Consider the following 25,867-nt stretch of genomic DNA (forward strand, 5'->3'; position numbering starts at 1 on the left):
GCAGGAGAATGGCGTGAACCCGGGAGGCGGAGCTTGTAGTGAACCGAGATCGCACCACTGCACTCCAGCCTGGGCAACTGAGCAAGACTCCGTCTCAAAAAAAAAGAAAAAATAATAATACTGCTGGGGAAACAGGCTTAAGCCAAACCTATCTGTGGCAAAGCAAGATGTATGGTCGCCCTAAAAAGTGTTCCAAGGTTAATAAAAACTGCTAGCTTCCACCAGAAATAAATGCAGGTTCTTTCTGAAAAGCGTTCCCAATAATAAGTTCTGCAAAGTATAGCCAGATAGAAAAGAAAAATAAAAGATTAACACAGGCCAGGCATGGTGGCTCATGCCTGTAACCCTAGTACTTGGGAGGCTGAGGTGGGAAGATCGCTTGAAATCACGAGTTTGAGATCCGCCTGGGCAAAAACACAAGACCCTCTTCTCTACAAAAAAAAAAAAAAAAAAAAAAAAGCCGAGTATGGTGAGCCTGTAGTCCCAAGCTACTCAGGAACTCAGGAGGCTGAGGTCGGAGGATCACTTGAGGGCAGGAGTTTGAAGACTAGCCTGAGTAATAGTGAAATTCTGTCTTTACAAACAAAACAAAATTAGCCAGGTGCAATGGTGTGTGCCTGTATCTCAGCTACTTCGAAAACTGAGGAGGCGTGATGATTTCAACCCCAAAATTTGACGCTATGGTGAGCTATGATTGTGCCACTGCACTCCAGCCTGGCCAACAGTGAGATCCTGTCTCAAAAAAAACAGCAACTGTCTTTTTTTTTGAGACAGAGTCTCGCTGTGTCCCCCAGGCTGGAGTGCAGTGGCGCGATCTTGGCTCACTGCAAGCTCCACCTCCCAGGTTCCCGCCATTCTCCTGCCTCAAACTCCCAAGTAGCTGGGACACAGGCGCCCACCTGCGCCTGGCTAATTTATTTTTAGTAGAGGCGGGGTTTTCAGGTGTTAGCCAGGATGGTCTCGTCTCCTGACCTCATGATCTGCCCACCTCGGCCTCCCAAAGTGCTGGGATTACAGGCGTGAGCCACCTAAGCCCAGCCAACAGCCTTTGTATTTCTATAGATTAATTAGAAAATGACAAAAAAAATTTGTTTGAGATGGATCGCTCTGTCGCCCAGGCTGCGGTGTGCAGCATACAATCTCAGCTCACCGTGACCTCAAGCTTCCTGGGTTCGGTGATTCTCCTGCCTCAACCTCCCGTGTGTGTGTGCCATGACACCCGACTAATAATTCCTTTTGTATTTTTAGTAGAGGCGGGGTTTCCCCATGTTGACCGAGCTGATCTTGAACTCCTGACCTCAAGTGATCCCACCCTTCCAGCCTCCCAAGTGTTGGGTTTGGCGTGAGCCACCGTGCCTGGCCAGAAAATGAAACATTTAAAATTCCACATATAATGTCCAAAGCATGAAATAAGAGATGAATTTTTAAAATATGTACAAGACCTGTATACTGAAAGCACAAAACACTGCGAGAGAAATTAAAAGGAGGGCTTAAATAGATGGAAAAATATGCAAGTTCATGGTTAGAAAACTCAATGTTGATATCAGTATCTTCCCAAATTGACCTATAAATTCAGTAATAATAGTCCCAGTCAAAATTCCCAAATGCTTTTGCAGTAGCTGATAAACAGAAGTCCTAAAATTGTGCGGAATCACGAAGAGTGAGAATAAATAAAATTATTTTGGAAAAGAACAAAGCTGGACTCCACAGTCACTTCACTTCTAGCCATGATGAATAAAACAAAGGAAACCAGGTTTACCTCAGACAACTCATAAACCAACAAAGAAACCAGGTTTACCTCAGACAACTCATAAGCCAGAGCGCCCGTGCAGCGGCGTTTTCAGACACTGGAAAGAGAAGCACCGGGAATGGCCGATCCTGGGAACTGCAGCTGAAGAGGGCGCCGGGCCTCGCTTGTGGCCAGGGGCCTCCTGCCTTCAGGCTGGTGAGGAGTGGGCTTTCCGGTGAGCCAGCGGTCTGGAGCCGCGGCCCAGCCTTGAGGGGAGGAGGGGCCGCGGACCTCGCGGAGGATCCTGATGTCTTTGGCTCAATACTGATCTGCATCGGCATTCCGGCGCCTCAGAGAACCGGGAAAAAGGGCTCAGGGCTCCCTGGAGGCAGGAACAGCCGGCGTTTCCACCACGGAGTGGGCGACAGCAGGCTCCGAAGGGTCCGGACGGGCTGGGGGTTCCACAACAACGGCCACTCTTTTTAGGAGCCACTTGAACAGAAACTAGCGTAAGCCTCAAGGAGGAAATGGTCTGTGACCAACTTCACTGCAACCTAAACAAGTCTCAACAGCATTTAAGGGATATAACAAAACCCTGCATCCAGTAAGTAAAAATCCAAGATGGCTGACAAAGCAAAACCAACTAGACATGTGCAATGGCCGGGAAACACAACCTCTGACCAGAAGAAAAACCAATCAATGAAACAGGCCCAGGCAGAAAAACCAACCAATAGAAACAGGCCCCAGACACTGACCAGGAGAAAACCAGCCAATAGAAACAGGCCCAGACACTGACCAGCAGAAAAACCAACCAATAGAAACAGGCCCAGACACTGACCAGGAAAAACCAACCAATAGAAACAGGCCCAGACACTGACCAGGAGAAAAACCAACCAATAGAAACAGGCCCAGACATAAGACATTAAAACAGCTATTGTAAGAGCGGATATAGTGGTATGTGCCTGGGCAATATGTCAAAACACTGTCTCTGCAAAAAAAAAAATACAAAAGTGGGCTGGGTTTGCTGGCTCCGCGCCTGTAATCCCAGCACTTTGGGAGGCTGGGCAGGCAGGATCAACTGAGTTCAGGAGTTTGAGACCAGCCTGTATGTAGTGGTCTCTACTAAAACTCTATAGCTGGGCATGATGGTGGGTGCCCTGTAATCCCAGGTACTTGGGAGGCTGAGGCAGGAGAATCCTCACCCGAACTCAGGGTGGAGGCTGCAGTGAGCCAAGAGATCACTGGCTCCGTTTGTTTTTTTTTGAGATGGAGTCTCCCTCTGTGGCCAGGCTGGAGTGCAGTGGCACAATCTCGCTCGCCAACCTCCACCTCCCGAGTTCCAGTGATTCTCTGCCTCCAGCGCTTCAAGTGGCTACGGGATTACAGGCACCCACCACCCGCTCAGCTAATTTTTTTGTATTATAGAGAGTAGAGATGGGGTTTTACAATGTTGGCCACGATGGTCTCGATCTCTTGACCTCGTGATCTGTCCGCCTCCCAAAGTGCTGGGATTACAGGTGTGAGCCACCATGCCCAGCCCACTCCGGGCTCATTTTACAGCCATTTTTTTTTTTTTTTTTTTTTTTGAGGCGGGGTCTGTCGCCCAGGCTGGAGTGCAGTGGCGTGATCTCGGCTCACTGCAAGCTCCGCCTCCCGGGTTCCCGCCATTCTCCTGCCACAGCCTCGCGAGTAGCTGGGACTACAGGCGCCGCCACCACGCCTGGCTGGTTTTTTGTATTTTTAGTAGAGACGGAGTTTCACCGTGTTAGCCAAGATGGTCTCAATCTCCTGACCTCGTGATCCGCCTGTCTCGGCCTCCCAAAGTGCTGGGATTACAGGTGTGAGCCACCGCACCCGGCCCATTTTTGTATTTTTAGTAGAGATAGGGTTTCAGCATGTTTGCCAGGCTGGTCTCAAACTCCTGACCTCAGGTGATCCACCCACCTCGTCTTCTAATTCTCTTACTAGTGTATTTTGAAGAGCACAAGTTTTTACTTTTGATGAAGTCCACTTCACTCATTTTTTTATGGATTGTGCTGTTGGGCTTGTACCCAAAGAAATCTTTGCCTAATTCAAAGATTTTCTTCTGTGTTGTCTTTTAGAAGTTTTACAGTTTTATATTTAGATCTTTGAGGGATTCAAGTTCATTTTTTTGCACACGGATGTCTAACTGTTCCAACACAATTTGTTGAAAGGACAATCCTTTCGCCATTAAGTGCCCATGTAACTCTGTTAAGAATTGGTTGCTTGCATATGTATGGATCTATTTCTGGATTCTCTATTCGTTCCTCCAATCTCTTCTTCAGTGATTAGACTGACCACATAATCCAGCTGTTCCACCCCTAGTTATTATTACTCCTAGATAAACGAAAACCTATCTCTGTATGAAGAAATTTTTTTTTCTTTTGAGACAGAGGCTCACTCTGTCACCCAGGCTGGAGTGCAGTGGTGCGTTGGCTCACTGCAACCTCCGCCTCCCGGGTTCAAATGATTCTCCTGCGTCAGCCTCCTGAGTAGCTGGAATTACAGCTGCCTGTCACCACACCCGCTAATTTTTGTATTTTTAGTAGAGACAGTGTTTCACCATGTTGGTCAGGATGGTCTTGAATTCCTGACCTCAGGTGATCTGCCCATCTTGGCCTCCCAAAGTGCTGGAATTACAGGCATGAGCCAACACGCCCGGCCTCTGTATGAAGACTTACATATAAAATTCACAGCAGCTTTATATGTAATATCTAAAAACTAGAAGACAAATTGTGATATATCCCTACAATGGATCATTACGCAGCAACAACAAAAGAATGAATGGATACATGCAACACGGATGAATCTGGAAACAATCATGCAGAGTGCGGAAGGCGAACGGGCAGATCTGTGATTGGGGTAGGAGGGGCCCCGAGGGGCACAAGACACAGTCAGGAGGGTTGCGTGTGTCCATGCTGCATGCAGGATGGGTTTATGGATGAGCAAGCATAACATTCACAGCAGCTGTTTATGCATAATATATGGATATGGATATATATTTATCAGATTATGCACTGTAAATATGTGTGGTTTATTGTATATCAATTATATCCAAATAAAGCTGTTTTTTAGGCCAGGAGCGGTGGCTCACACCTGTAATCCCAGCACTTTGGGAGGCCAAGGCGGGGTGGGGATCATATGAGGTCAGGAGTTCAAGACCAGCCTGGCCAACATGGTGAAACCCCGTCTCTACTAAAAATACAAAAATTAGCCAGGCGTGGTGGTACATATCTGTAATACTAGCTACTTGGGAGGCTGAGGCAGGAGAATCATTTGAGCCTGGGAGGTGGAGGTTGCAGTGAGCTGAGATCGCGCCACTGCACTCCAGCCTGGGCGACAGAGCGAGACTCCGTCTCAAAATAAATAAATAAATAAATAAATAAATAAATAAATAATAAAGCTGTGTTTTTAGAGAGACAGGGATTGTCAGACTGAATAAAAAAGCAAGACTTCCTATATGCTGCCTACAAGAAACACGCTTTAAACATAAAGACACAAATAGCTTAATCCTTCTCTCGTTTAGGAAAAAAAATTGCAGCTCACTGCCAGCGCTCATTTACTTTTACATAAACACACTCTTTGAGGCTGAAGTAAATCTGACTGATTTTCAATGTGAAAATAAAACATAAAAACTCTTCTTGGAATTATTTCTAAACAGAACTAACATCAGAGTCATCTGAATCATCAGAATCATCTATTTTGGAAAAACTGGATTCATCAAAGGAATCTTTGGCCAGCAACGGAGAATGATGTTAACACCACGCGTGGGAACGCCGTGTCTTCTGGGATTTGACGTTTTCAGCAACTGAGAATCCCTATATTTTGTAAATGGAAATACCACGACTAAAAACAGAATGCCGTAAATAGAATGAGGCCTTTTGTTTCCAAAGTCGACATACTTGAGCAACGCAGAAGTCATCAGGAAAACGAGAGATTTCGTGGCAAACTTATCTCGGGGTAAACGCTACAGCTGCAAGCACTCCCAGTGAGTGTTCTCGGGGCAAACAGGAGAAGAGTTTAAAACAAATGGATGGGAAAAGGTACACCACGTTAATACAAACCGAGAGAAAGCTGGAGTGGCGATATTAACACCGGGCAAAGATTCAAGAATAACATACTAAATACAATAAACAACATCACAAAATTACAAGGGGGTCAATTCATTCAGAGCGCATTCTCCCAAAGGGGCATCTACCTGCAAAGAGACCTTCAAAACACATGAAGCAAAGCTGACAGAACTAAAGGGAGACAAGATAAGTCACCATCACAGATGGAGATTTCCACAGAACTATTCAGTAAGTAACTGAACAAGTACATAAAAATCAGTAAAGACAAGGAAGATTCAAATCAACACTATTATCCAAGTTAACCTAATGGACGTTTATTGAGCAGACCAACAACAGAATACACATTATTTACAAGTGTACACAAAAACTCCACCAAGACAGACTCTTCTCTGGACAATAAAGCAAACCTCAATACATTTAAAAGAACCAAAATCAGAGAACGGTTTCTGACAAGGGAACTGAATAAAAACTCAGCAATAGAATAACATCTGAAAAAACCCAAAATATTTTCAAATAAATAACACATTATGCACAGTATCAAAGAAAAAAAATCACAAAAGTAAAGCAAATTTAATCCCACAGTAAGCAGCAAGAAAAAAATAATAAAGATGTGAAATCAATGAAATTTTAAAAAAAGAAAAAAAATCAATGAAACCAAACTCTGGTTCTTGGGAAAGAGCAATAAAATGGGTAAGCTTCTACAAATATTGATTAGGGAAAAAATGGAGAAGACAGAATTTACCACTACTAGGAATAAGAGAGGGGGTATCATTACAGATCCTACAGGTATAAAAGGATAGTAAGGAAACATATAAAAAATTTTATAAAAATAAATTCTGCAACTCAGATGAAATGGACAAGCCGGGCATGGTGGCTCACGCCTGTAATCCCAGCTCTTTGGGAGGCCGAGGTGGGCAGATCACCTGAGGTCAGGAGTTCGAGACCAGCCTGGCCAACATGGTGAAACCCTGTCTATACTAAAAATACAAAAATTAGCTGGGGTGCACCTGTAATCCCACCTACCTGAAAGGCTGAGGCAGGAGAATCCCTGCAACCTGGGAGGCGGAGGTTGCAGTGGGCCGAGATTGTGCCATTGCACTCCAGCCTGGGAGACAAGAGTGAAATCTGTCTCAAAAAAAAAAAAAGAAAAAAAGAAAGAATTGATGACACAAACAAATAAAAAACACATCCAGGTTGATGTGGATGCAGTGAAAGGGGAAAACTTTTACACTGCTGGTGGGAATGTCAACTAGTACAACCACTATAAAAAACAGTATGGAGGCCAGGCACAGTGGCTCACGCCTGTAATCACAGTACTTTGGGAGGCCGAGGTGGGTGGATCGAGACCAGCCTGGCCAACATGGTGAAGTTCGAGACGAGCCTCGCCAACATGGTGAAACCCTGTCTATACTAAAAATACAAAAATTAGCTGGGGTGCACCTGTAATCCCAGCTACCTGAAAGGCTGAGGCAGAAGAATCCCTGGAACCTGGGAGGCGGAGGCTGCAGTGAGCCAAGATGGCGCCACTGCACTCCAGCCTGGGTGAGAGAGCAAGACTCTGTCCCAAAACAAAAAAAGAAAAGAAATTCTGCGACTCAGATGAAATGGACAAATTACCTGAAAGACAAAAACCACAAAAACTCAAGAATAAGCTGATTAGCCTTTTATTTACAAACTGAACTTATAACTTCCAGGCCCAGATGGCTTCAGTGGTGAATTCTACCAAACATTAAAGAAAGAAAACATACAAATTCTTCCAGAAAATAAAGGAAGAAACATCTCCCAATTCTTTATATAAGCAGCATTACTGATACCAAAACCAGCAGACATTACAATAAAAGAAACAGCTTGATATCCCCATGAACATAGAAAAAAAATCCTTAACAAAAATGTAACAAATTAAATTAAGCACTGTTTATCAAAGATAATATGTCATGATTTATCACAGGAATAAAAGGTGGGTTTAATAATCAAAAAATTAAAACAGGCCGGGCGCGGTGGCTCACACCTGTAATCCCAGCACTTTGGGAGGCCGAGGCGGGCAGATGTCCTGAGGTCCGGCGTTCAAGACCAGCCTGGCCAACATGGTGAAACCCCATCTCTACTAAAAATACAAAAATGAACTGGGCACGGTGGCGCACGCCTGTTTTCCCAGCAACTCAGGAGACTGAGGCAGGAGAATCGCTTGAACCTGGGAGGTGGAGGGTGCAGTGAGCTGAGATCCAGCCATTGCCCTCCAGCCTGGCGACAGAGTGAGACTCTGTCTCAAAAAAAAAAAAAAGGCTGGGCGTGGTGGTTCATGCCTAGGCAGCTGGATCACGAGGTCAGGAGATCGAGACCATCCTGGCCAAAATGGTGAAATCCCGTCTCTACTAAAAATACAAAAATTGTGGTGGGCACCTGTGGTCCCAGCTACTTGGGAGGCTGAGGCAGAGAATTGCTTGAACCCGGGAGGCAGAGGTTACAGTGAGCCGAGATCGCACCACTGTACTCCAGCCTGGGCGACAGAGCAAGACTCCATCTCAGGGAAAAAAAAAAAGAAAATTAAAACAATACATTAGTGAAAGGAGGAAAACCATATGGTCATGTCATTCGACATAGAAAAATATTTGCCAGCACTTCCACCTCTATTCACAGCAAAAACTCTGAGCAAACCAGGAATAGAAGGAAACGTCTTCAGCCTTCTAAGAGGCGTCCAGAAAACAGTGCGGCTCCCACCATCCTCACGGGGAAAGAGTGAGCGCTTCCCTCAGCATATTCCACCCCGCACTGGATGGGAGCCTGCCCAGGCAGGAGGCGGCTGTCAGAGAAAATCACAACTGCCTTGATGGGCAGACGACAGGGCCATCGATGCCGTAAAGGTTATAAGGCCTCCACAAAACAGTACTAGAGCTAAACAGTAAGAGAGTTCAGAGGGTCACAGGACTCAAGCTCATTCTTGCTCTCGGCACGGGCCAGCTCCCCCGGGATGTCCTTTCTGATTTCAGGCACCTCTCCTCGCTGGCAGCAGTGCTGCCCCATTCACCAGCCCTTATTTTCTCATTCCAGGATGACCTTGTCCTCCACGCTCCCTGCTCCAACCTACAAGGTGGGCCGTGCACCTCTGCGAGTCGAAAAGAACCCAGCCGTTCTCTCTTCAAAACAGACATCTCATTCTAGGTTGGTCTTGACTCTCTCTGAGCCTTTCTTGGGGCTGCAGGGTGGGGGTGAGGAGGTGGGAAGACCCGATGCAGCACACCTCCTATCACCGCGCCTCGCTCTACTGCAACCTCCACCTCCCAAGTTCAAGCAATTCTGCTGCCTCAGCCTCCCGAGTAGCTGAGACTACAGGTGCACACCACCATGCCTGGCTAATTTTTGTATTTTTAGTAGAAACGGGGTTTCACCGTGTTAGCCAGGATGGTCTTGATCTCCTGAACTCATGATCCACCTGCCGTGGCCTCCCAAAGTGCTAGGATTACAGGCGTGAGCCACCATGCCCAGCCAACTATATACTTTTTTTTTTTTGAGATGGAGTCTTGCTCTGTCGCCCAGGCTGGAGTGCAGTGGTGCAATCTTGCCTCACTGCAAGCGCCACCTCCCAGGTTCATGCCATTCTCCTGCCTCAGCTTCCAAGTAGCTGGGACTACAGGCGCCCGCCACCATACCCAGCTAATTTTTGGTATTTTTAGTAAAGATGGGGTTTCACCATGTTAGCCAGGATGGTCTCGATCTCCTGACCTCATGATCCGCCTGGATCATGCCTTGGCCTCCCAAAGTGCTGATGAACATAAAAGAATTCTAAGCCAGGCACGGTGACTCACGCCTGTAGTCCTAGCACTTTGGGAGGCTGAGGCAGATGGATTATTTGAGCCCAGGAGCTTGAGACCAGCCTCCTGGCCACCATGGTGAAACCCCATCTCTACTAAAAAAAAAAAAAATATATATATATATATATATATATATATATGCATGCCAGGCATGGTGGCGCACACCTGTAATCCCAGCTGCTTGAGAGGCTGAGGCAGGAGAATTGCTTGGACCCTAGAGGTGGAGGTTGCAGTCAGCCAAGCTTGCACCACTGCACTCCAGCCTGGATGACAGAGTGAGACTCCGTCTCAAAAAAAAAAAAAATCTATCTTTTAAAAATACTTACTGAAATGTAGCTACGTGAATTATGATTTCAGGTATTTGCTTCCAAATAATTGAGTGCATTGTAACAGAAATAAAAATTGACAAGCGGGAGCTAACTAAAGAGCCTCTGCACAGCTGAACCTATCACGGCAAAGGAGACTATGGACAGAATAAACAGAAAACCCACTGAATAAGAGAAGATATCTACAAACTATGCATCTGACAAAGGTCTGAAATTCACAATCTATAAGAAGCTTAACAAGAAATAAAATAACCCCATTAAAAAGCGAGCAAAGGACATGAACAGATTCTTCTCAAAAGGAGACATAAAAGTGGCCAACAGACGTGAAAAAAGGCTCGACATCAACAGTCATCAGAGAAGTGCAAATCAAAACCACAACAAGATACCATCTCACACCTGTCACAATGGCTGTCATTTAAAAAAGAAAAAAATAACAGATGCTGGAGAGGCTACAGAGAAAAGGGAAACTCAAGCACTGCTGGCAGGGATGCCCATGAGTTCAGCCACTGCGGAGAGCAGTGTGGAGTTTTCTCGAAGAACTAAGAACAGAGCTACCATCTGACCCAGTGATGCCACTACCAGGTGTGTACCCAAAGAAATAAATCATTCTACAAAAAAACCCCACGTACACATGTAGGTTCATCACGGCACTATTTACAATAGCAAAGACATGGAATCAACCTACGGGCCTGGCAGTGGTGGACTGGATAAGGAAAATGCGGTATATCCACGCCATGGAGTATTATACAGCCACAGAAAAGAACAAAATAACGTCCCTTGCAGCAACACGCATGCAGCCGGCGACCATCGTCCTAAGTGAACGAACACAGAAACAGAAAACCAGATACCACATGTTCTCACCCATCAGTGGGAGCTAAGCACATGGTACACAGGGACATAAAGACGAGAACCACAGGCGCTGGGACTGAGAGTGAGGAGCGAGGGAGCAGGGAGGAGGGGCAAGGCTGAAAAACAACCTATTGAGTCCCACGCTCACCATCTGGGTGATAGGATCATTCTTATCCCAAACTTAGCGTCACGCAATACACCATGTCGTGAACCTGCACATGTGCCTGATGAATCTAAAACCAAAGTTGAAATTATTTTTAAAAATACATTTTTTTAAGAAGGGAGTGGAGGACACAGATGAAATGGGAATGGCTGTGAACTGGTAACTTCTGAAGCCGGGGATGCGTGCACAGGGTTTGTTATGCTACTCTTTCCACATTTATGATTATCAGATTATTTCCATGAGAGCTATTTTAAGAAAAAAACCAATTACATACACTGCTTACTTTTCAAGAGAAACAACGTAAACCAGGAAACAAAGGAACGACATCTTCAAAGCTGTGAAAAATGAGAACCAAACCAGAATTCAGTAAGCAGCACAAATATCCCCTGAGGAATAAACAGGAACTAAAAACACCGTCAGATAAACCACACACAGGCCGTGTCTCCAAGTGACCCACATTAAAGGCCACACAAGAGTGTTCTCCAGCAGAGATGAAATAATCTTGTCTGGAGGAAGAGCGCTGCCAAAAAGGCCCGAGGCGGATAACCGCCACGCGGGTCCGAGGCAGGCAGCCGTGTACTGTTACGGGTGCCTCTGCCTTTCAGCCCTTCCAGTAGAAGCGGGAGAACCCGGAAACACCGACATGCACACATGTATGTGAATCAAACCCACAAGTTCACACTGATGCCGCCAACTCTGCCCTGAGATCACGAGACCGAGCCTCCCCCTTTCCACAACCGTGATTTTTCCTCTTTTCTTTTTCTTTTTTGAGACAGTTGCACTCTTGTTGTCCAGGCTGGAGTGCAGGGGCACGATCTTGGCTCACCCCAACCTCCACCTTCTGGGTTCAAGTGATTCTCCTGCCTCAGCTTCCCGAGTAGCTGGGATTACAGGCATACACCACCACACCTGGGTTGGGGTTTTTTTTTTTTTTTTGTATTTTTAGTAGAGACAGGGTTTCTCCATGTCAGTCAGGCTGGTCTCGAACTCCTAACCTCAGGTGATCCCCTCGCCTTGGCCTCCCAAAGTGCTGGGATTACAGGTGTGAGTCACCGCGCCCGGCCTGCATCTGTGACATTTCAGTCCACCTCTGGGAGGCTGGGCTCCCACTTTCCCAGCAGATTTCCTCATTTGCTTAACCCTACAACACGTGCACGAAGTCGCTGCAGAATTAACCCATGCCACCAAGAACACAAGCCTTCTAGCTGGAGATTACAATTTGTTTATAATTTTTATCTTTATACTTGAAGGTTTATCGTGTCCAGGAGTTTCTTGGGTCAGTTTTCTTTTCATTTTTCTTTTTTGTTGGAGGACACAGTCTCGCTCTGGTGCCCAGGCTGGAGTGCAGTGGCACAATCTTGGCTCACTGCAACCTCTGCCTCATGAACTCAAGTAATCCTCCCACCTCAGCCTCCTGAGTAGCTGGGACGACAGGTGTGTGCCACCACCCAGTTAATTTTTTGCATTTTTTGTAGAGATGGGGTTTCACCACGTCGCCCAGAATGGTCTTGAACTCCTCATCTTGGGTGATCCACCTGCCTCGGCCAGCTTTCTTCCTTAAGTGTACTTATTCATTTGAAATATAGTAAGTTCATTTGTTTGCTTGTAACACCACCTGTATTTTATTTTTTAGTTTCTCCAAATCTCTCAATAAAAGGAAAACTAGAACAGTGAAACCACAATCCTCTGATGTTATCAACAACAACAAAGATGGACACGGTATTTCCGTTAACCACCAAATGTAAGTGGAAGGGACAAACCATGAATATGGGTAAGTGGGTCCCTGACTTAATGATGGTTCAACCTATGAATCTGCAACTTTACGATGGTATGGAAGCTACTGGCATTCAGCACAAACTGTACTTTGAATTCTGAATGTTGATCTTTTCCTAGGCTAGCAACATATGGTGTGACACTCTTGCATGAGATATTCAACACTTTATTACAAAACAGGCTTTGTGTCAGGTGATTCTGCCCAAATCTGGGTTGATGTACGTGTTCTAAGCATATTTAAGGGTAGCAACATACAGTGTGACACTCTTGCATGAGATATTCAACACTTTATTACAAAACATGCTTTATGTCAGGTGATTCTGTCCAACTCTGGGCTAATACAAGTGTCTGAGCACATTTAAGGGAGGCTAGACGAAGCTATGATGTTTGGCAGATTAGGTGTGTTCAATGCATTTTCAACTGAGGATATTTTTAATTGATGATGGGTAGATCAGGATAGAAGCCCTCATAATCAGTATTCCAAGGCCTAGATGCTTCTGTTCAGCTGGAAAAGAAAGATGTCACCAAGCGTGTGATACACCGATAATCCCCAAGTAGCCGACAGGTACCACTGGGCGGCCCACAGAACCAAGCTGCTCAAGTGGGTGACTTTCCGCACATCTGCGAAGCAGAGGAGGGTCAGGGTCCGAAGTCCAATCTGGGGCTAAACAAAACAGCCGACACTTCTTTCCAGGGCAAAAATTCGCACAAAGAGAAGCTGCTGGGCCTACCAGGCCACCCAGAACTAGACAGAAAGTCAGCAAGAACAGAGAAGACTTGAGCAACACCATCAGCCAGCTGACCCAGCAGACCCGCTGGAGTGTTGCCCCCACAGCCGCCGGCACACACGCTTCTTCAGGGGCCCGGGGAATATCCCCCAGTACAGACCACAGGCCAGCCCGTAACGTACGCGTTGGGCATTTCAAAAGGACTGAAACTATACAAGTCCTCTAAACACAATGGAGTTAAATTATAAAGCAAAAGAAAGGAATCTGGGAAATAAGCAATTATTTGGAAATGAAATACAATTCTAAATAACTCATGGGTGAAAAAGAAACTGTGAGGGAAACTGGAAAATATTTTCAACTGAATGACAATAAAAATACAACCCACCAAATGCATGAGATGCAGCTAAAGTGGTGGTTGCAAGAAACTGAAAGCTCTACATACCTGTTAGAAAAGATGACCTCCAGTCAATAAAGTACTCACCTAAAACAAAACACTAGAAAAAAACAGCAAACCAAACTGATGCAAGCCAAGGAACACAGGTGACCTCCTGCAGGCACAAGAGGTAAGAACGTGCATTTGCCCTGAGAGCAGCATTGGGCAGCAGGCCAGCATCTTCATTTAGCCCAGTGAGACCCAGCTCAGATTTCAGACTCCTAATTTCCATTTGTGTGAAGCCACTTGGTTTGTGGTAATTTGTTAAAGCAGCACTAGAAAACTAATATAATAGGCAACAGAAAAGAATTCTGTCAAATCTCACAGAAGGGTATGAGAAAAATAAAGAGCAGAAAAACATCACTGCAGATAATGAAATATGCTCACAGAAAAATGTGACCTCAAATTAAATGAAAACAGTAACCTCCTATTACAAAGACACTAAAGAAATTAAGAAAATGATATAAAGAAACAACATAAATCAGGATAGAAAAATTCTGATGTGAGATTATAGGTCCCACAAAAACATTAAAAATAAAAGTAAAATATGACTTCAAGAATGAAGACCTAAAAAAGAAGAAACATGAGAACAAACTCCACAGATGACAACCTAAGATAAATGAAGGCGAAACACAATTTTTTTAATGAAACAGAAATGAGGGGATTAAAAAAGACTCAAGAGAAACGGACCAATTTAAAAGACAGGTAAAGAAGATCCAACATATGTACAATCAGAACAGCCACCCCAGAAACAGGAGGGGACAGGGCAAGAGAACAGAATACTAAACACTTAAAAACCTTTCCTGAATTAGAAATTGTCAAGCCACACAGTGAAAGGGACTGACAAAATCCATCCTCAACTAATAACACTAATTTATTTTCTAACAAAATTACTAGACTTAAAAGAAATCCTTTGGGCTCTCAGGCAAAGTACAAAGTCACTTGGAAAGAAAAAACTGTCATGATTTTGACAGCAATGCTTTATTCTAGAAGACCATAGAATAACATATTTAAGATATTTAAGGGGCCAGGCGCCTCCCAGCACTTTGGGAGGCCGAGGCAGGCAGACCACAAGGTCAGGAGATCAAGACTATCCTGGCTAACACGGTGAAACCCCGTCTCTACTAAAAATACAAAAAAATTAGCCGGGCGCGGTGGCGGGCGCCTGTAGTCCCAGCTACTCAGGAGGCTGAGGCAGGAGAATGGCGTGAACCCAGGAGTTGGAGCTTGCAGTGAGCCGAGATCGCGCCACTGCACTCCAACCTGGGCGACAGCGTGAGACTCCGTCTCAAAAAAATCAAAAAAAAAAAAAATTAGCCAGGCGTGGTGGTGGGCGCCTGTAGTCCCAGCTGCTTGGGAGACTGAGAAAGGAGAATGGCGTAAACCCGGCAGGTGGAGCTTGCAGTGAGCCAGGATCGCGCCACTGTACTCCAGCCTGGGCAACAGAGTGAGACTCCATCTCAAAAAAAAAAAAAAAAAGATATTCAAGATAAAAGTGAACTAGCCAGGCACAGTGGCCCACGCCTATAATCCCAGCATTGGGAGGTAGAGGCAAGAGGGCTGCTTGAAGCTGGGAGTTTGAGACCAGCCTAGGCAATATAGTGAGACCTACAGCTCTACAAAAATTTAAGAACAACAACAAAAAAAAAGGGCGGGGTGCGGGGAAGAAAATGTGAATCAAGGATTTTATACGAAGCCAAACTGGCCTTCGAGCACAATGAATGCAGAAAAAAAGATTTCAAGATGCAGGAAGCTGGGAAATCTTGTTCCATGAGTCCCCCCTGAGAAATCTACTGGAGAGCAAACCTCAACCAAAGACAACAGGAACACGAGGACCCAGTGTGAGAATTTATTTTTATTTTTGGAGACAGAGTCTCACTCAGTTGCCCAGGCTGGAGTGAGTGGCGCGATCTCTGCTCACTGCAGCCTCCACCTCCCAGGTTCAAGCGATTCTCCTGCCTCAGCCTCCTGAGTAGCTGGGATTACAGGCGCCTGCCACCACGCCTATATTTTAATAGACGGGGGTTTTTTTTTTTTTGTATTTTAATAGAGACGGGGTTTCACCACATTGGCCAGGCTAGTCTCCAACTCCTGAGCTTGGGTGACCCACCCGCCTTGGTCCTTGGCCTCCCTCCGTGCTGGGATTAGAGGTGTGAGCCACCACGCCCAGCCCCAGTGTGAGCATTTAACACACAGTCACGCGCTGCACAGCAACGCCTCGATCAGCAAAGAGCAGCACACCCCACGGTGGCTACGCAAGGTAAGAACACCGTCTGTTTACTGTGCCTTTTCTGTTTGGACAAATGCTTACCATGGTGTTACAAATGCCTACAGGGTTCAGTGCAGTAACTGCTGTGCAGATTTGCAGCCTCGGAGTGACAGGCTATACCATCTGGGTTTGTGCACGTACGTGCACTCTATGAGGTTCACACAACACAACGTCGCTGAGTAACACATTTCTCAGATCACACCCCTGCCCTTAGTGAGACCAGGGCTGCCGTCACTTGCAGAGCTAGGACTGAACAAGGGTTTGGGGGGAGAAACACAGCACCATAGCTGGACTCCGCGGTTTCTGACTTTACGGGGGCTTTGCTGGGATAGAACCCCACGGTCAGTCAAGGAGCATCTGAACTTAATGATGGTTTGACTCGCAATTTTTCAGCTCCACGATGGTTTAATCAGGGTTTGTTTGTTTGTTTGTTTTTTGAGACAGGGTCTCACTCTGACACTCAGGCTGGAGTGCAGCACACAATCTCAGCTCACTGTAGCCTCAATCTCCTGGGCCCAAGCGATCCTCCCGCCTCAGTCTCCTGAATAGTTGGAACTATACCTGAGTGTCACCACGCCTGGCTAACATTTTTAAACATTTTTTGTAGAGAGGGGGTCTCACTCTGTTGCCGAGGCTGGTCTCAAACTCCCAGGCTCATGTGATCCTCCCACCTCAACCTCCCAAAGTGCTGGGACTATAGGCGTGAGCCACCATGCCCAGGCTCCAGACAGGTATTAAGTGCATTTTCGACTTTGATGGGTTATCAGACGTGGCCGTGTCCTGAGCTGTGGGGCATCGTAGCACGTAATGGCTGCATGCTCTGCAGCTGAGACAGTGCGTAACTACACAGAATGGGAAGACTGGCCGGGCGCGGTGGCTCACGCCTGTAATCCCAGCACTTCGGGAGGCCGAGGCAGGCGGATCACAAGGTCAGGAGATCGAGACCACAGTGAAACCCTGTCTCTACTAAAAATAAAAAAAATTAGCCAGGCGTGGTGGCGGCGCCTGTAGTCCCAGTGGCGGCGCCTGTAGTCCCAGCTACTCGGGAGGCTGGGGCAGGAGAACGGCGTGAACCCAAGGGGCGGAGCTTGCAGTGAGCCGAGGTTGCGCCACTGCATTCCAGCCTGGGTGACAGAGCAAGACTCCATCTCAAAAAAAAAAAAAAAAAGAATGGGAAGACTGAGGCAAAAACCACCTTCACTGTTTTCGGTAAGGATATAGGTGGCAGCTGTACTGCCATTGTTGAGACTGTGATGTTTGTAGCAAGAGATAAAACAGATGAGACATGATGCAATATTCCAATTCTCTCATCTCCACTGTCCTTGAGACCAAGACTCTCAGTGGAAAAAGAGGACGGAGACGTAAGACTAAAGCGCGGCCAAGCGAACGCCCTGCTGTCAGAAAGCAGCCACACGCTCCAGCAGAGGCCTAGAACCAGCAGCCAATCCGACAGCAGTAAGCACCTGTCACATTGTCACATGCAGACCGTGGTTTGGAAACATCACTGCCAAGCCATTAAAAGAAACCAAAGCTGAAGAAATGGCTTATTTTGGGTCTGGAGCAGGAAAACTACAAGACAAGCGTAGAACACACCAAACAGCCAGAAACCTCTGAGAGAGTTCAGGGATGATGTCAAAAGGATCCAGGAGCCAGCTTGTAAAGGCTCCCAGTGTCCAAAGAGGACAGAATTTAACACCCCAAATATGTTTAAATCCATTAGTTCATCAATACCAACATCAAATCCCTAACTGGTCACCTCTGGAGACTGATAGGAAAATGATTCATCATTGTGAAAACTGATGAATTTAAAAAAAGAATCAGGCATTTATCTTCAGTTTTCTCCATGAACTATAACACCAGAGAGTATGGATAAGAAAAGATTTCTCTTTACTAGTTCATCTACTACATAAAGAAGCAATAACTCAGCCAGAACATCACACATTTTTTTTTTTTCTTTTGAGACGGAGTCTTGGTCTGTCCCCAGACTGGAGTGAAGTGGCGCGATCTCAGCTCACTGCAACCTCCGCCTCCTGGGTTCAAGCGATTCTCCTGCCTCAGACTCCCAAGTAGCTGGGATTACAGGCACCCACCACCACGCCCAGCTAATTTTTGTGTTTTTAGTAGAGGCGTGGTTTCACCATGTTGGCCAGGATGGTCTCAATCTCTTGACCTCGTGATCTGCCCGCCTCAGCCTCCCAAAGTGTTGGGATTACAGGCATAAGCCACCGCACCCGGCCTACAAAAAATTGTATAAAACTTAGCTGGGGATGGTGATGTGCGCCTGCGGTCCCGGTTATCAGGGAGGCTGAGGTGGGAAAACCACTTGAGCCCAGGAGTGCCACTGCACCGAATTCTGGGCCATGAGGCGAGACCCTGCCTCAAAACCAACCACAATCTACGGGAAACCAAAGGATAGAGGAACACACTGGGCCTCTCCAGAAGAATGCAGCCAGCAAAATCTAGTCCAACCACCAAGTTACCTCCGAAAATACTTCCACGGGAGGTGGGGTGGATAACGTAACCTGTAGATTCAGACTGAAAGGTCAGCTGGGCGCGGTGGCTCACACCTGTAATCCCAGCATTTTGGGAGGTCAAGACGGGTGGATTACCTGAGGTCAGGAGTTCGAGACCAGCCTGGCAGCAGGTGAAACCCCATCTCTACTAAAACCACAAAAATTAGCCAGGTATGGTGGCGGGCACCTGTAATCCCAGCTACTCAGGAGACTGAGGCAGGAGAACTGCTTGAACCCGAGAGGCAGGGGTTCCACTGAGCCAAGATTGCAACACTGCACTCCAGACTGGGCAATAGAGCGAGACTCAGTCTAAAAAAAAAAAGGAAAAACTTAACTAATATTTAGAGGTACTCAATTCAGTCAAAACAACAAAGAATAAGGAAGTAGCTGCTGTAACAGTAAGATCGAGGCAGCCTCTGCTGGGAGGGAGGGGCTGGGGCGATACGCACAGGGGCTCTGGAAGTTGGCAAGCACCTCTTGACCCAAGCATCAGTTACAACTGTGTTCATCTCATCACATTACGCTGGACGTTGATTTTATTCCATTTCTGTTTCTGTATCTGTGCCACACTTTAAAATAAAAAAGGTTTAAAAACACACTTATAAAGCTATACCAGGCTGGGTGCAGTGGCTCACGCCCGTAGTCCCAGCTACCTGGAGGCCAAGGTGAGAGGATTGCTTGAGCACAGGAGCTCAAGTCCAGTCCCAGCGAAAAAGCAAGGCCTCCGCTGTACAAAAAATAAAGAAGAGAAACCACCTTCCAAGTGATTTTGCAGCAGAAGCATCCGGGCCGCTGCATACAGGTCCTATGCACAGGGCCAACCGCCCTCAGGGACTTACTAACAAAATGAGCCACGTGCATTCAATGATCTCAAGCGCTCCGTGCTACATCCAATTTAGTAAAGCACATTTTTTTCATTTTTCACATTCAGATTGAAGCAAATTAAATGAAAACCAGTTCAAGATACCCCTTCTCACCCTATCATCCTGGCAAAAATCCAAATGCTTAGTAACGCCCTCTGTGGGTCAGGCCATCTCCCCCAGTGCTGACGGGGCGCAGGCCTGTGCGGGGGAATCTGGCGTCTCCCCCAGTGCTGACGGGGCGCAGGCCTGTGCGGGGGAATCTGGCGTCTCCCCCAGTGCTGACGGGGCGCAGGCCTGTGCGGGAGAATCTGGCAGCACTCACCAAAACTACACGTATCCTCCTACCCAGCAACCGCACACTAGGAACAGACCTGAAGACAGCCCTCACCAGACACAATGCAACACACGGCAACGTCAGTCACAGCAGCATCTGACGGCAAAGGACCAGAGTCCATCAACAGGACCCACACATTCATACATGTGCTCAGCAGAAAAACCAGACACGCAGGGGCCAGCCACGGCGGCTCACGCCTGTAATCCCAGCACTTTGGGAGGCCAAGGCAGGTAAATCTTTTGAGCTCAAGAGTTCAAGACCAGCCTGGGCAACATAGTGAGACCCCATCTCTACAAAAAATCTGAAAAAATCAGCCAGCATGGTGGCATGTGCCTGTAGTTCCAGCTACTCAGGAGGGTGTGGTGGGAAAATCGCTTGAGGCCGGAGGTCAAGGCTGTGGGGAGCCAAGATCAGGCCACTGCACGCCAGCCTGGGCAACAGAGCCAGACGGTGTCTCAAAACAAACAGGTTAGGTTCAAGTGGCTCACACCTGTAATCCCAGTACTTTGGAAGGCTGAGGCTGGCAGATCATTTGCAGCCAAGAGCTCGACGCCAGCCTGGCCAACATGGTGAAACCCCATCTCTACTAAAAATATAAACATCAGCCAGGCGTGGCGGCGGGTGCCTGTAGTCCCAGCTACTCAGGAGGCTGAGGCAGGAGAATCGCTTGAATCCAGTGCGAGACTCCGTCTCAAAACAAACAAGAAAAACCAGACACACACAGTGTCAACAGCCCATGGTAACTTTTGTGAAAGACAGGAAGGGAAATGAGTTGTGGGTGCGTTTTGCTTATTTTTACAGTACGTAGCAGAAGTAAAAAGGGTTGCCTAGGCCGGGCACGGTGGCTCATGCCTGTTATCCCAGCACTTTGGGAGGCCGAGGCAGGTGGAATGTCTGAGCTCAGGAGTTCGAGAATAGCCTGGGCGAACGGTGAAACCCCATCTCTACTAAAGTACAAAAAATTAGCTGGGCGTGCTGGTGCGTGCCTGTAGTGCCAGCTACTCAGGAGACTGAGGCAGGAGAATTGCTTGAACCCGGAAGGCCAAGGTTGCAGTGAGCCGAGACTGAGCCACTGCACTCCAGCCTGGGCAACACAGCAAGACTTTGTCTCTAAAAAAAAAAAAAAAAAGTTGCTTACAAGAGTGGTGGGGATAGGAAAGGTAGCTTTTATGTAGTTCTGACCTTTATAACAGGTAATTATTTTGTACATAAAATTTTTTAAAAATCCTAAATCTAAAAATGATCTGAAACAAATGGGCAACATAACCAGAGAAAAGAATATTTGTCTTATTTCTTTCTTGGGAAAAATAAATAAAATAAAAAATAGAACAAGAGTATTTGTCAAGGAACTTTAAAACACAGCACTTTATTCATCCAAAGTGGAAGATAACTAAGGACAAAAAGAACTCAACAAAAAACCTACAAACTTAACGAAGCAGTTTTCTTCGTAGTAGTAGTATTGTAATTCCACAACCTATTTTATGTACCTTTTAGCGAAAAACAAGTAATTATGCAAATAGTATTAAGATTTTTCAGAATATATAAGATTCAAAGAAATTATGTAAAACTATATATATATATTTTTTTTTTTTTTTGAGACAGGGTGTCACTCTGTCACCCCGGCTGCAGTGCAGTGACCTGACTGTGGCTTAACACAGTCTCAACCTCCTAGGCTCAAGTGATCCTCCCACCTCAGCCTCCTGAGCAGCTGGAACTACAGGCACATTGTCATCTTGCCCAGCTGATTTCTGTATGTTTTTGTGAAGATGGGGTTTTGCCATGTTGCCCAGACTGGTCTGGAACTCCTGAGCTCAAGTGGTCTCCCCACTTCAGTCTCCCAAAGTGCTGGAATTACAGGTGTGAGCCACCACACCCAGCAAAACTACACAATTTTAATGAAAATTAAAATTAATTTTAATTGTAATTCATATTGAGAATACCAGAATGAACTCACGTTTTAAATACGTATTTTCTAGCTGTGTCCATGAAGAGGGCATTAAGCAATAACAGACAAACACAGTGACCACGTCTACGGCCCGGACGTTGGTGTCCAGATGCCTTTCTGCACTAAAAGGAGCCCAGGCACTCTGGAGAAGCAGCTGACGCAGGCCAGGGAAAGCCGTCACCGTGGGCCTGGGACGCTGGGCCAGAAAGGACGCACTCCCAGGACCGTGTGCTGAGTGAAAAGGACACGGGGCCAGCTTGGAAGGGGCTCCCAACTGGTCACATTTATAGCCATTTGAGCATCACAAAACAAAAGGCTTTACTAGATTATGACATGTGAATAAATAAATAAAAGTCCACTAGTCCACCTTGATACTCAAAGACGACAAAGGAAAAGTAAAAACATTTGCCCCCACGGAGGTGTCTACTAGACCACCTTCCGCTAAACATTGGTAATAAAGGGAAAGAACTCAGCATTTTCTAAGAGGCAGCAAAGAAGGAAAACATAGATAAAGAAAAAAAGGAACAACAGCATACGAAAGTCAAGGTGTTGCTGCCCACAGGTTCTGGGGAGACCAGCAAACAGTATGTGGAAGTCTGATGGGGGGAGGGCGTCCACACACTCTGAGATACCCCCTCATCTAACTTGCCAACTGCGGGGGGCGGGCACACAATTTAAAGGGCCAGCGAGCAAAGTTGCATCCGTCCTCATGGGACAGCCTCCGCCCACAGTGCAGCACACAGCATTACCTGTGCCCCAAACGTGCCCCCTGCATCAAATCAAGTCTCCCATTGCCAGATCACGGGGTGCTCCGGGGCTCCAGACGAAGACAGACATCACAGTCACTGTGACGTGTGGCCCTGCACTCGATTCTGGTTGGGAAAAACAGCTAGTAAGGACATTAGGGACAACTGGGGAAGTCAGACCATGGACTGGCTACTGGATGACGCCAAGGGACACAGTTTCGTAGACGTCATCAATCGCGACTGTCATTAGACAGGAGAATGTCCTTTTCCCTTTCTCAGGAGAAAGAACACTTAGAGAAGTGTCCTGATATCTGCAATTTCCTTCCAGACAGTCCCGCAAGTGCCAGGTGGCAGCGGTGGCAGTCACAGTAGCTCCACCTGGGGGCAAGGGACACAGGAGTGCCAACTCTGTAAGTTAGACACTTTACAATAACCTTCAAACAACGGAAGTATATTCGTTTTCAACTCAGAGCACACGCGCTCTCAATAGGCTGTCGAGTACACCCAGGGAGTCAAAGAGCTACGTATCAGACTCCGGGCCTGGTTCAGACAGGGACATGGCAGTTTCTCCTCCTGAGGACATAAATTACCATCCAGGCTACACCTGAGAGTAGCCTTCACCTATTCCGAGGGTGCACAGCAGCATCAACTGCCACAGATTCCAGCAGGAGCCACGGGCTCACAACAGCTGCCCACACAGAAGCCAACACCCAGGTCTGGGCTAAACTGAGAAGGGGGCCAGGCGCAGTGGCTCGTGCCTGTAATCCCAGCACTCTGAGAGGCCAAGGCGGGTGGGTCACCTAAGGTCAGGAGTTTGAGACCAGCCTGGCCAACATGGTGACACTACTAAAAATCCAAACACTGGCTGAGCGCGGTGGCTCACGCCTGTAGTCCTGGCACTTTGAGAGGCCGAGGTGGGCAGACCACGAGATCTAGAGTTCAAGACCAGCCTGGCCAACATGGTGAAACCCTGTCTCTACTAAAAATACAAAAAAAAAAAAAAAAATTAACCAGGCATGGTGGCACATGCCTGTAATCCCAGGAGACTGAGGCAGAAGAACTGCTTTAACCTAGGAGGCAGAGGTTGCAGGGAGCTGAGATTGCGCCATTGCACTCCAGCCTGGGTGACAGAGCAAGATTCCATCTCAAAACACAAACAAACAAAAATTAGCTGAGTGTGTGCGGTGGCCAGCACCTGTAATTCCAGCTACTCGGGGGGCTGAAGCAGGAGAATCACTTGAACCCAGGAGGCAGAGGTTGCAGTGAGCCGAGACTGCACCACTGCACTCCAGCCTGGGCGACAGAGTGAGAAGAAATAAACAAACAAACAGAGAAGGGGAACCCAAAGCTAAAGGTCAAAGACAGTGGCAAGGGGTCTGACTCCAGAAGTCCGGAGTCCGAGCTGCTCTGTCAGACGTGCTCAGGAACCCAGGCAAGGCCATCTTGGAAACAGGGCACCTTCCAAAGCAAGCCAGCAACACACTAAGGTCAGCCGGTCTGAGTTCTGTCCCTGAAATGCTCTGGGTCACACAACAGGATCATGTGGATTGTTCTGCTGGTGGTTTTGTGGGTCCCCTGTATTTAACACCAGCACCCTTGCCATGTACCCGTACCATGTGGGTCCGGGCAGTCCCACTAGTGACAGGCCTGACGTCGCAGGCTGAACACTGCTTGGGAGTCTCTCACTTACAGGATGTGGAGCGTGGCTTCTGTGACGGAGTAACCAGAGCTCTCCCAAATGCACATGCTCCCGACCCTGCTCTCTGCAGCAAACAGGTAGAGCAGACACCACCAGGTGGGCCTCGATGAGGGGCAGCTTTGGAGGAACTCAGCCCCTCAGGGTTTGTCTGTGGAGGTGGCAAGGCGGGTGGTGAGGCAGGAAGGGCTGGGGGCCAGGTCCTCCTGACCCTTATCAGGGAGAGGGCTGCATCAGTTACAGCCCCACCCCCAGGGCCAGGCCAGCATCAGCTGTTTCTATTGCACACAGACTTTGCTGGGAAAGACCTGGGCCATGGCTGCTGAAAAGGCTTCATGAGAAGTGGGAAGCTGGCCGGGATTCCAGCACGGCCTTCACCTCGAATGAGGGATGGGAAGCTGGTCGGGATTCCAGCGCCGCCTTCACCTAGAATGAGAGGAGGGAAGCTGGCCGGCATTCCAGCACGGCCTTCACCTAGAATGAGGGATGGGAAGCTGGCCGGGATTCCAGCACGGCCTTCACCTAGAATGAGGGATGGGAAGCTGGCCGGGATTCCAGCGCGGCCTTCACCTCGAATGAGGGATGGGAAGCTGGCCGGCATTCCAGTGCGGGTCATTTAGACTGCATGTCCCCTGAATCCCCAAACAACCTGGGGGAGCTGGGAGGTGGCTTCAGCAGCAGGCCCTTGGGCCAGGCAGGAGGCGCGCACTGGGATGCTGCAAGGCTGCCTCTGCACCTCATGGATGATGCTCTCCTGGGGCTTCTGCCATCGCCCCCAGACCCTTCAGGGCTGGACTCTAACCTCCTCTCCCCATGAGGTCTCAGGAGCACACTTTCCCGAGAAACCTGGATTACCCCTGCTCTCATCTGCCAGTGTCTCTCCTTGAAGCACCTACTGAGCCTTTTTCTCTGGTTTACGCTGCTCCTCACCACCACCATGTTCCCTGAGGCCAGGGCCTTCTTTTAAAACCACCATGGCCCCAGCAGGCAGGGAGGCAACCACCTCTGTCTCTCCTGCTCCCCTCCGCCTCAGAAACGGCAAAGAGCTTATTTTATTCCCAACGATACCTCCCAGAATTTGAACTGCCAAAAGCACATATCCAGTGATTAGCAAGGAAGCGATCTGAGGTACTGCAGAAGGAAGACAAACCTAGATGCTGAAAAGTGGGGAGCAGGAGAAGGGCCTGGAAGGCTGGGATGCAGAGAGGGCCGAACCCCTGAAAGGGGCTGAAGCCACAGAACCGCTGGTATCCACAGACACTGAAACGGAAAGACAAAACCAAAACGCTAAGGGGTGTCACGGGCTAAACGCACACTGACTTTCTTACACAGCCAAATGTAAATAAGAGGGATTCCTACAGGTACATTCTCAGGTCCTGAGATTTAAACAGTGAAGGAAACAACATTGGTAAGGAAGGGTCAGCTTGGCCTCTACCCCAGGGCTGGGCGGAGCCACACCCAGCAGTTTCACCTGCTCCCTCCTCTCAAAAGACAACCACCACACCAAAGAGAACCAGACCAGAAGCTAAAGCCAGGCAAAGAAAAAATGCAAAACAAAGCGAAGGCCGGCACTGACCATGGTCACTTACTGCCCGTCATG

At 47.5% G+C, this 25,867-nt stretch overlaps 2 protein-coding genes across 5 annotated transcripts in view; one reads left to right on the forward strand and one right to left on the reverse strand.

The window, feature by feature from the left end:
* The window catches only part of ALG12 (ALG12 alpha-1,6-mannosyltransferase), a 63,581-nt gene extending 40,185 nt beyond the window's left edge, over positions 1–23,396 (forward strand). The window contains exons 10-12 of one of the 4 annotated variants that reach the window (XM_017945424.3): positions 8,869–8,979; positions 12,601–12,708; positions 21,857–23,396. In XM_017945424.3, coding sequence (XP_017800913.1) covers positions 8,869–8,979; positions 12,601–12,708; positions 21,857–21,887 — 250 coding nt within the window. In that variant the 3' untranslated portion in view covers positions 21,888–23,396. Of the gene's footprint in view, positions 1–8,868; positions 9,164–9,986; positions 11,777–12,600; positions 12,709–21,856 lie in introns of those variants that run through there. The other 3 variants (XM_021921708.2, XM_031656176.1, XM_021921707.2) reach the window with 3 other exon arrangements.
* Positions 1–25,867, reverse strand: part of ZBED4 (zinc finger BED-type containing 4) — a 34,500-nt gene that overhangs the window by 6,567 nt on the left and 2,066 nt on the right. The gene's annotated exons all lie outside the window — the stretch shown is intronic.

This window comes from Papio anubis, chromosome 16, assembly GCF_008728515.1.
Source record: "Papio anubis isolate 15944 chromosome 16, Panubis1.0, whole genome shotgun sequence".
NCBI classification, from domain to species: Eukaryota; Metazoa; Chordata; class Mammalia; order Primates; family Cercopithecidae; genus Papio; species Papio anubis.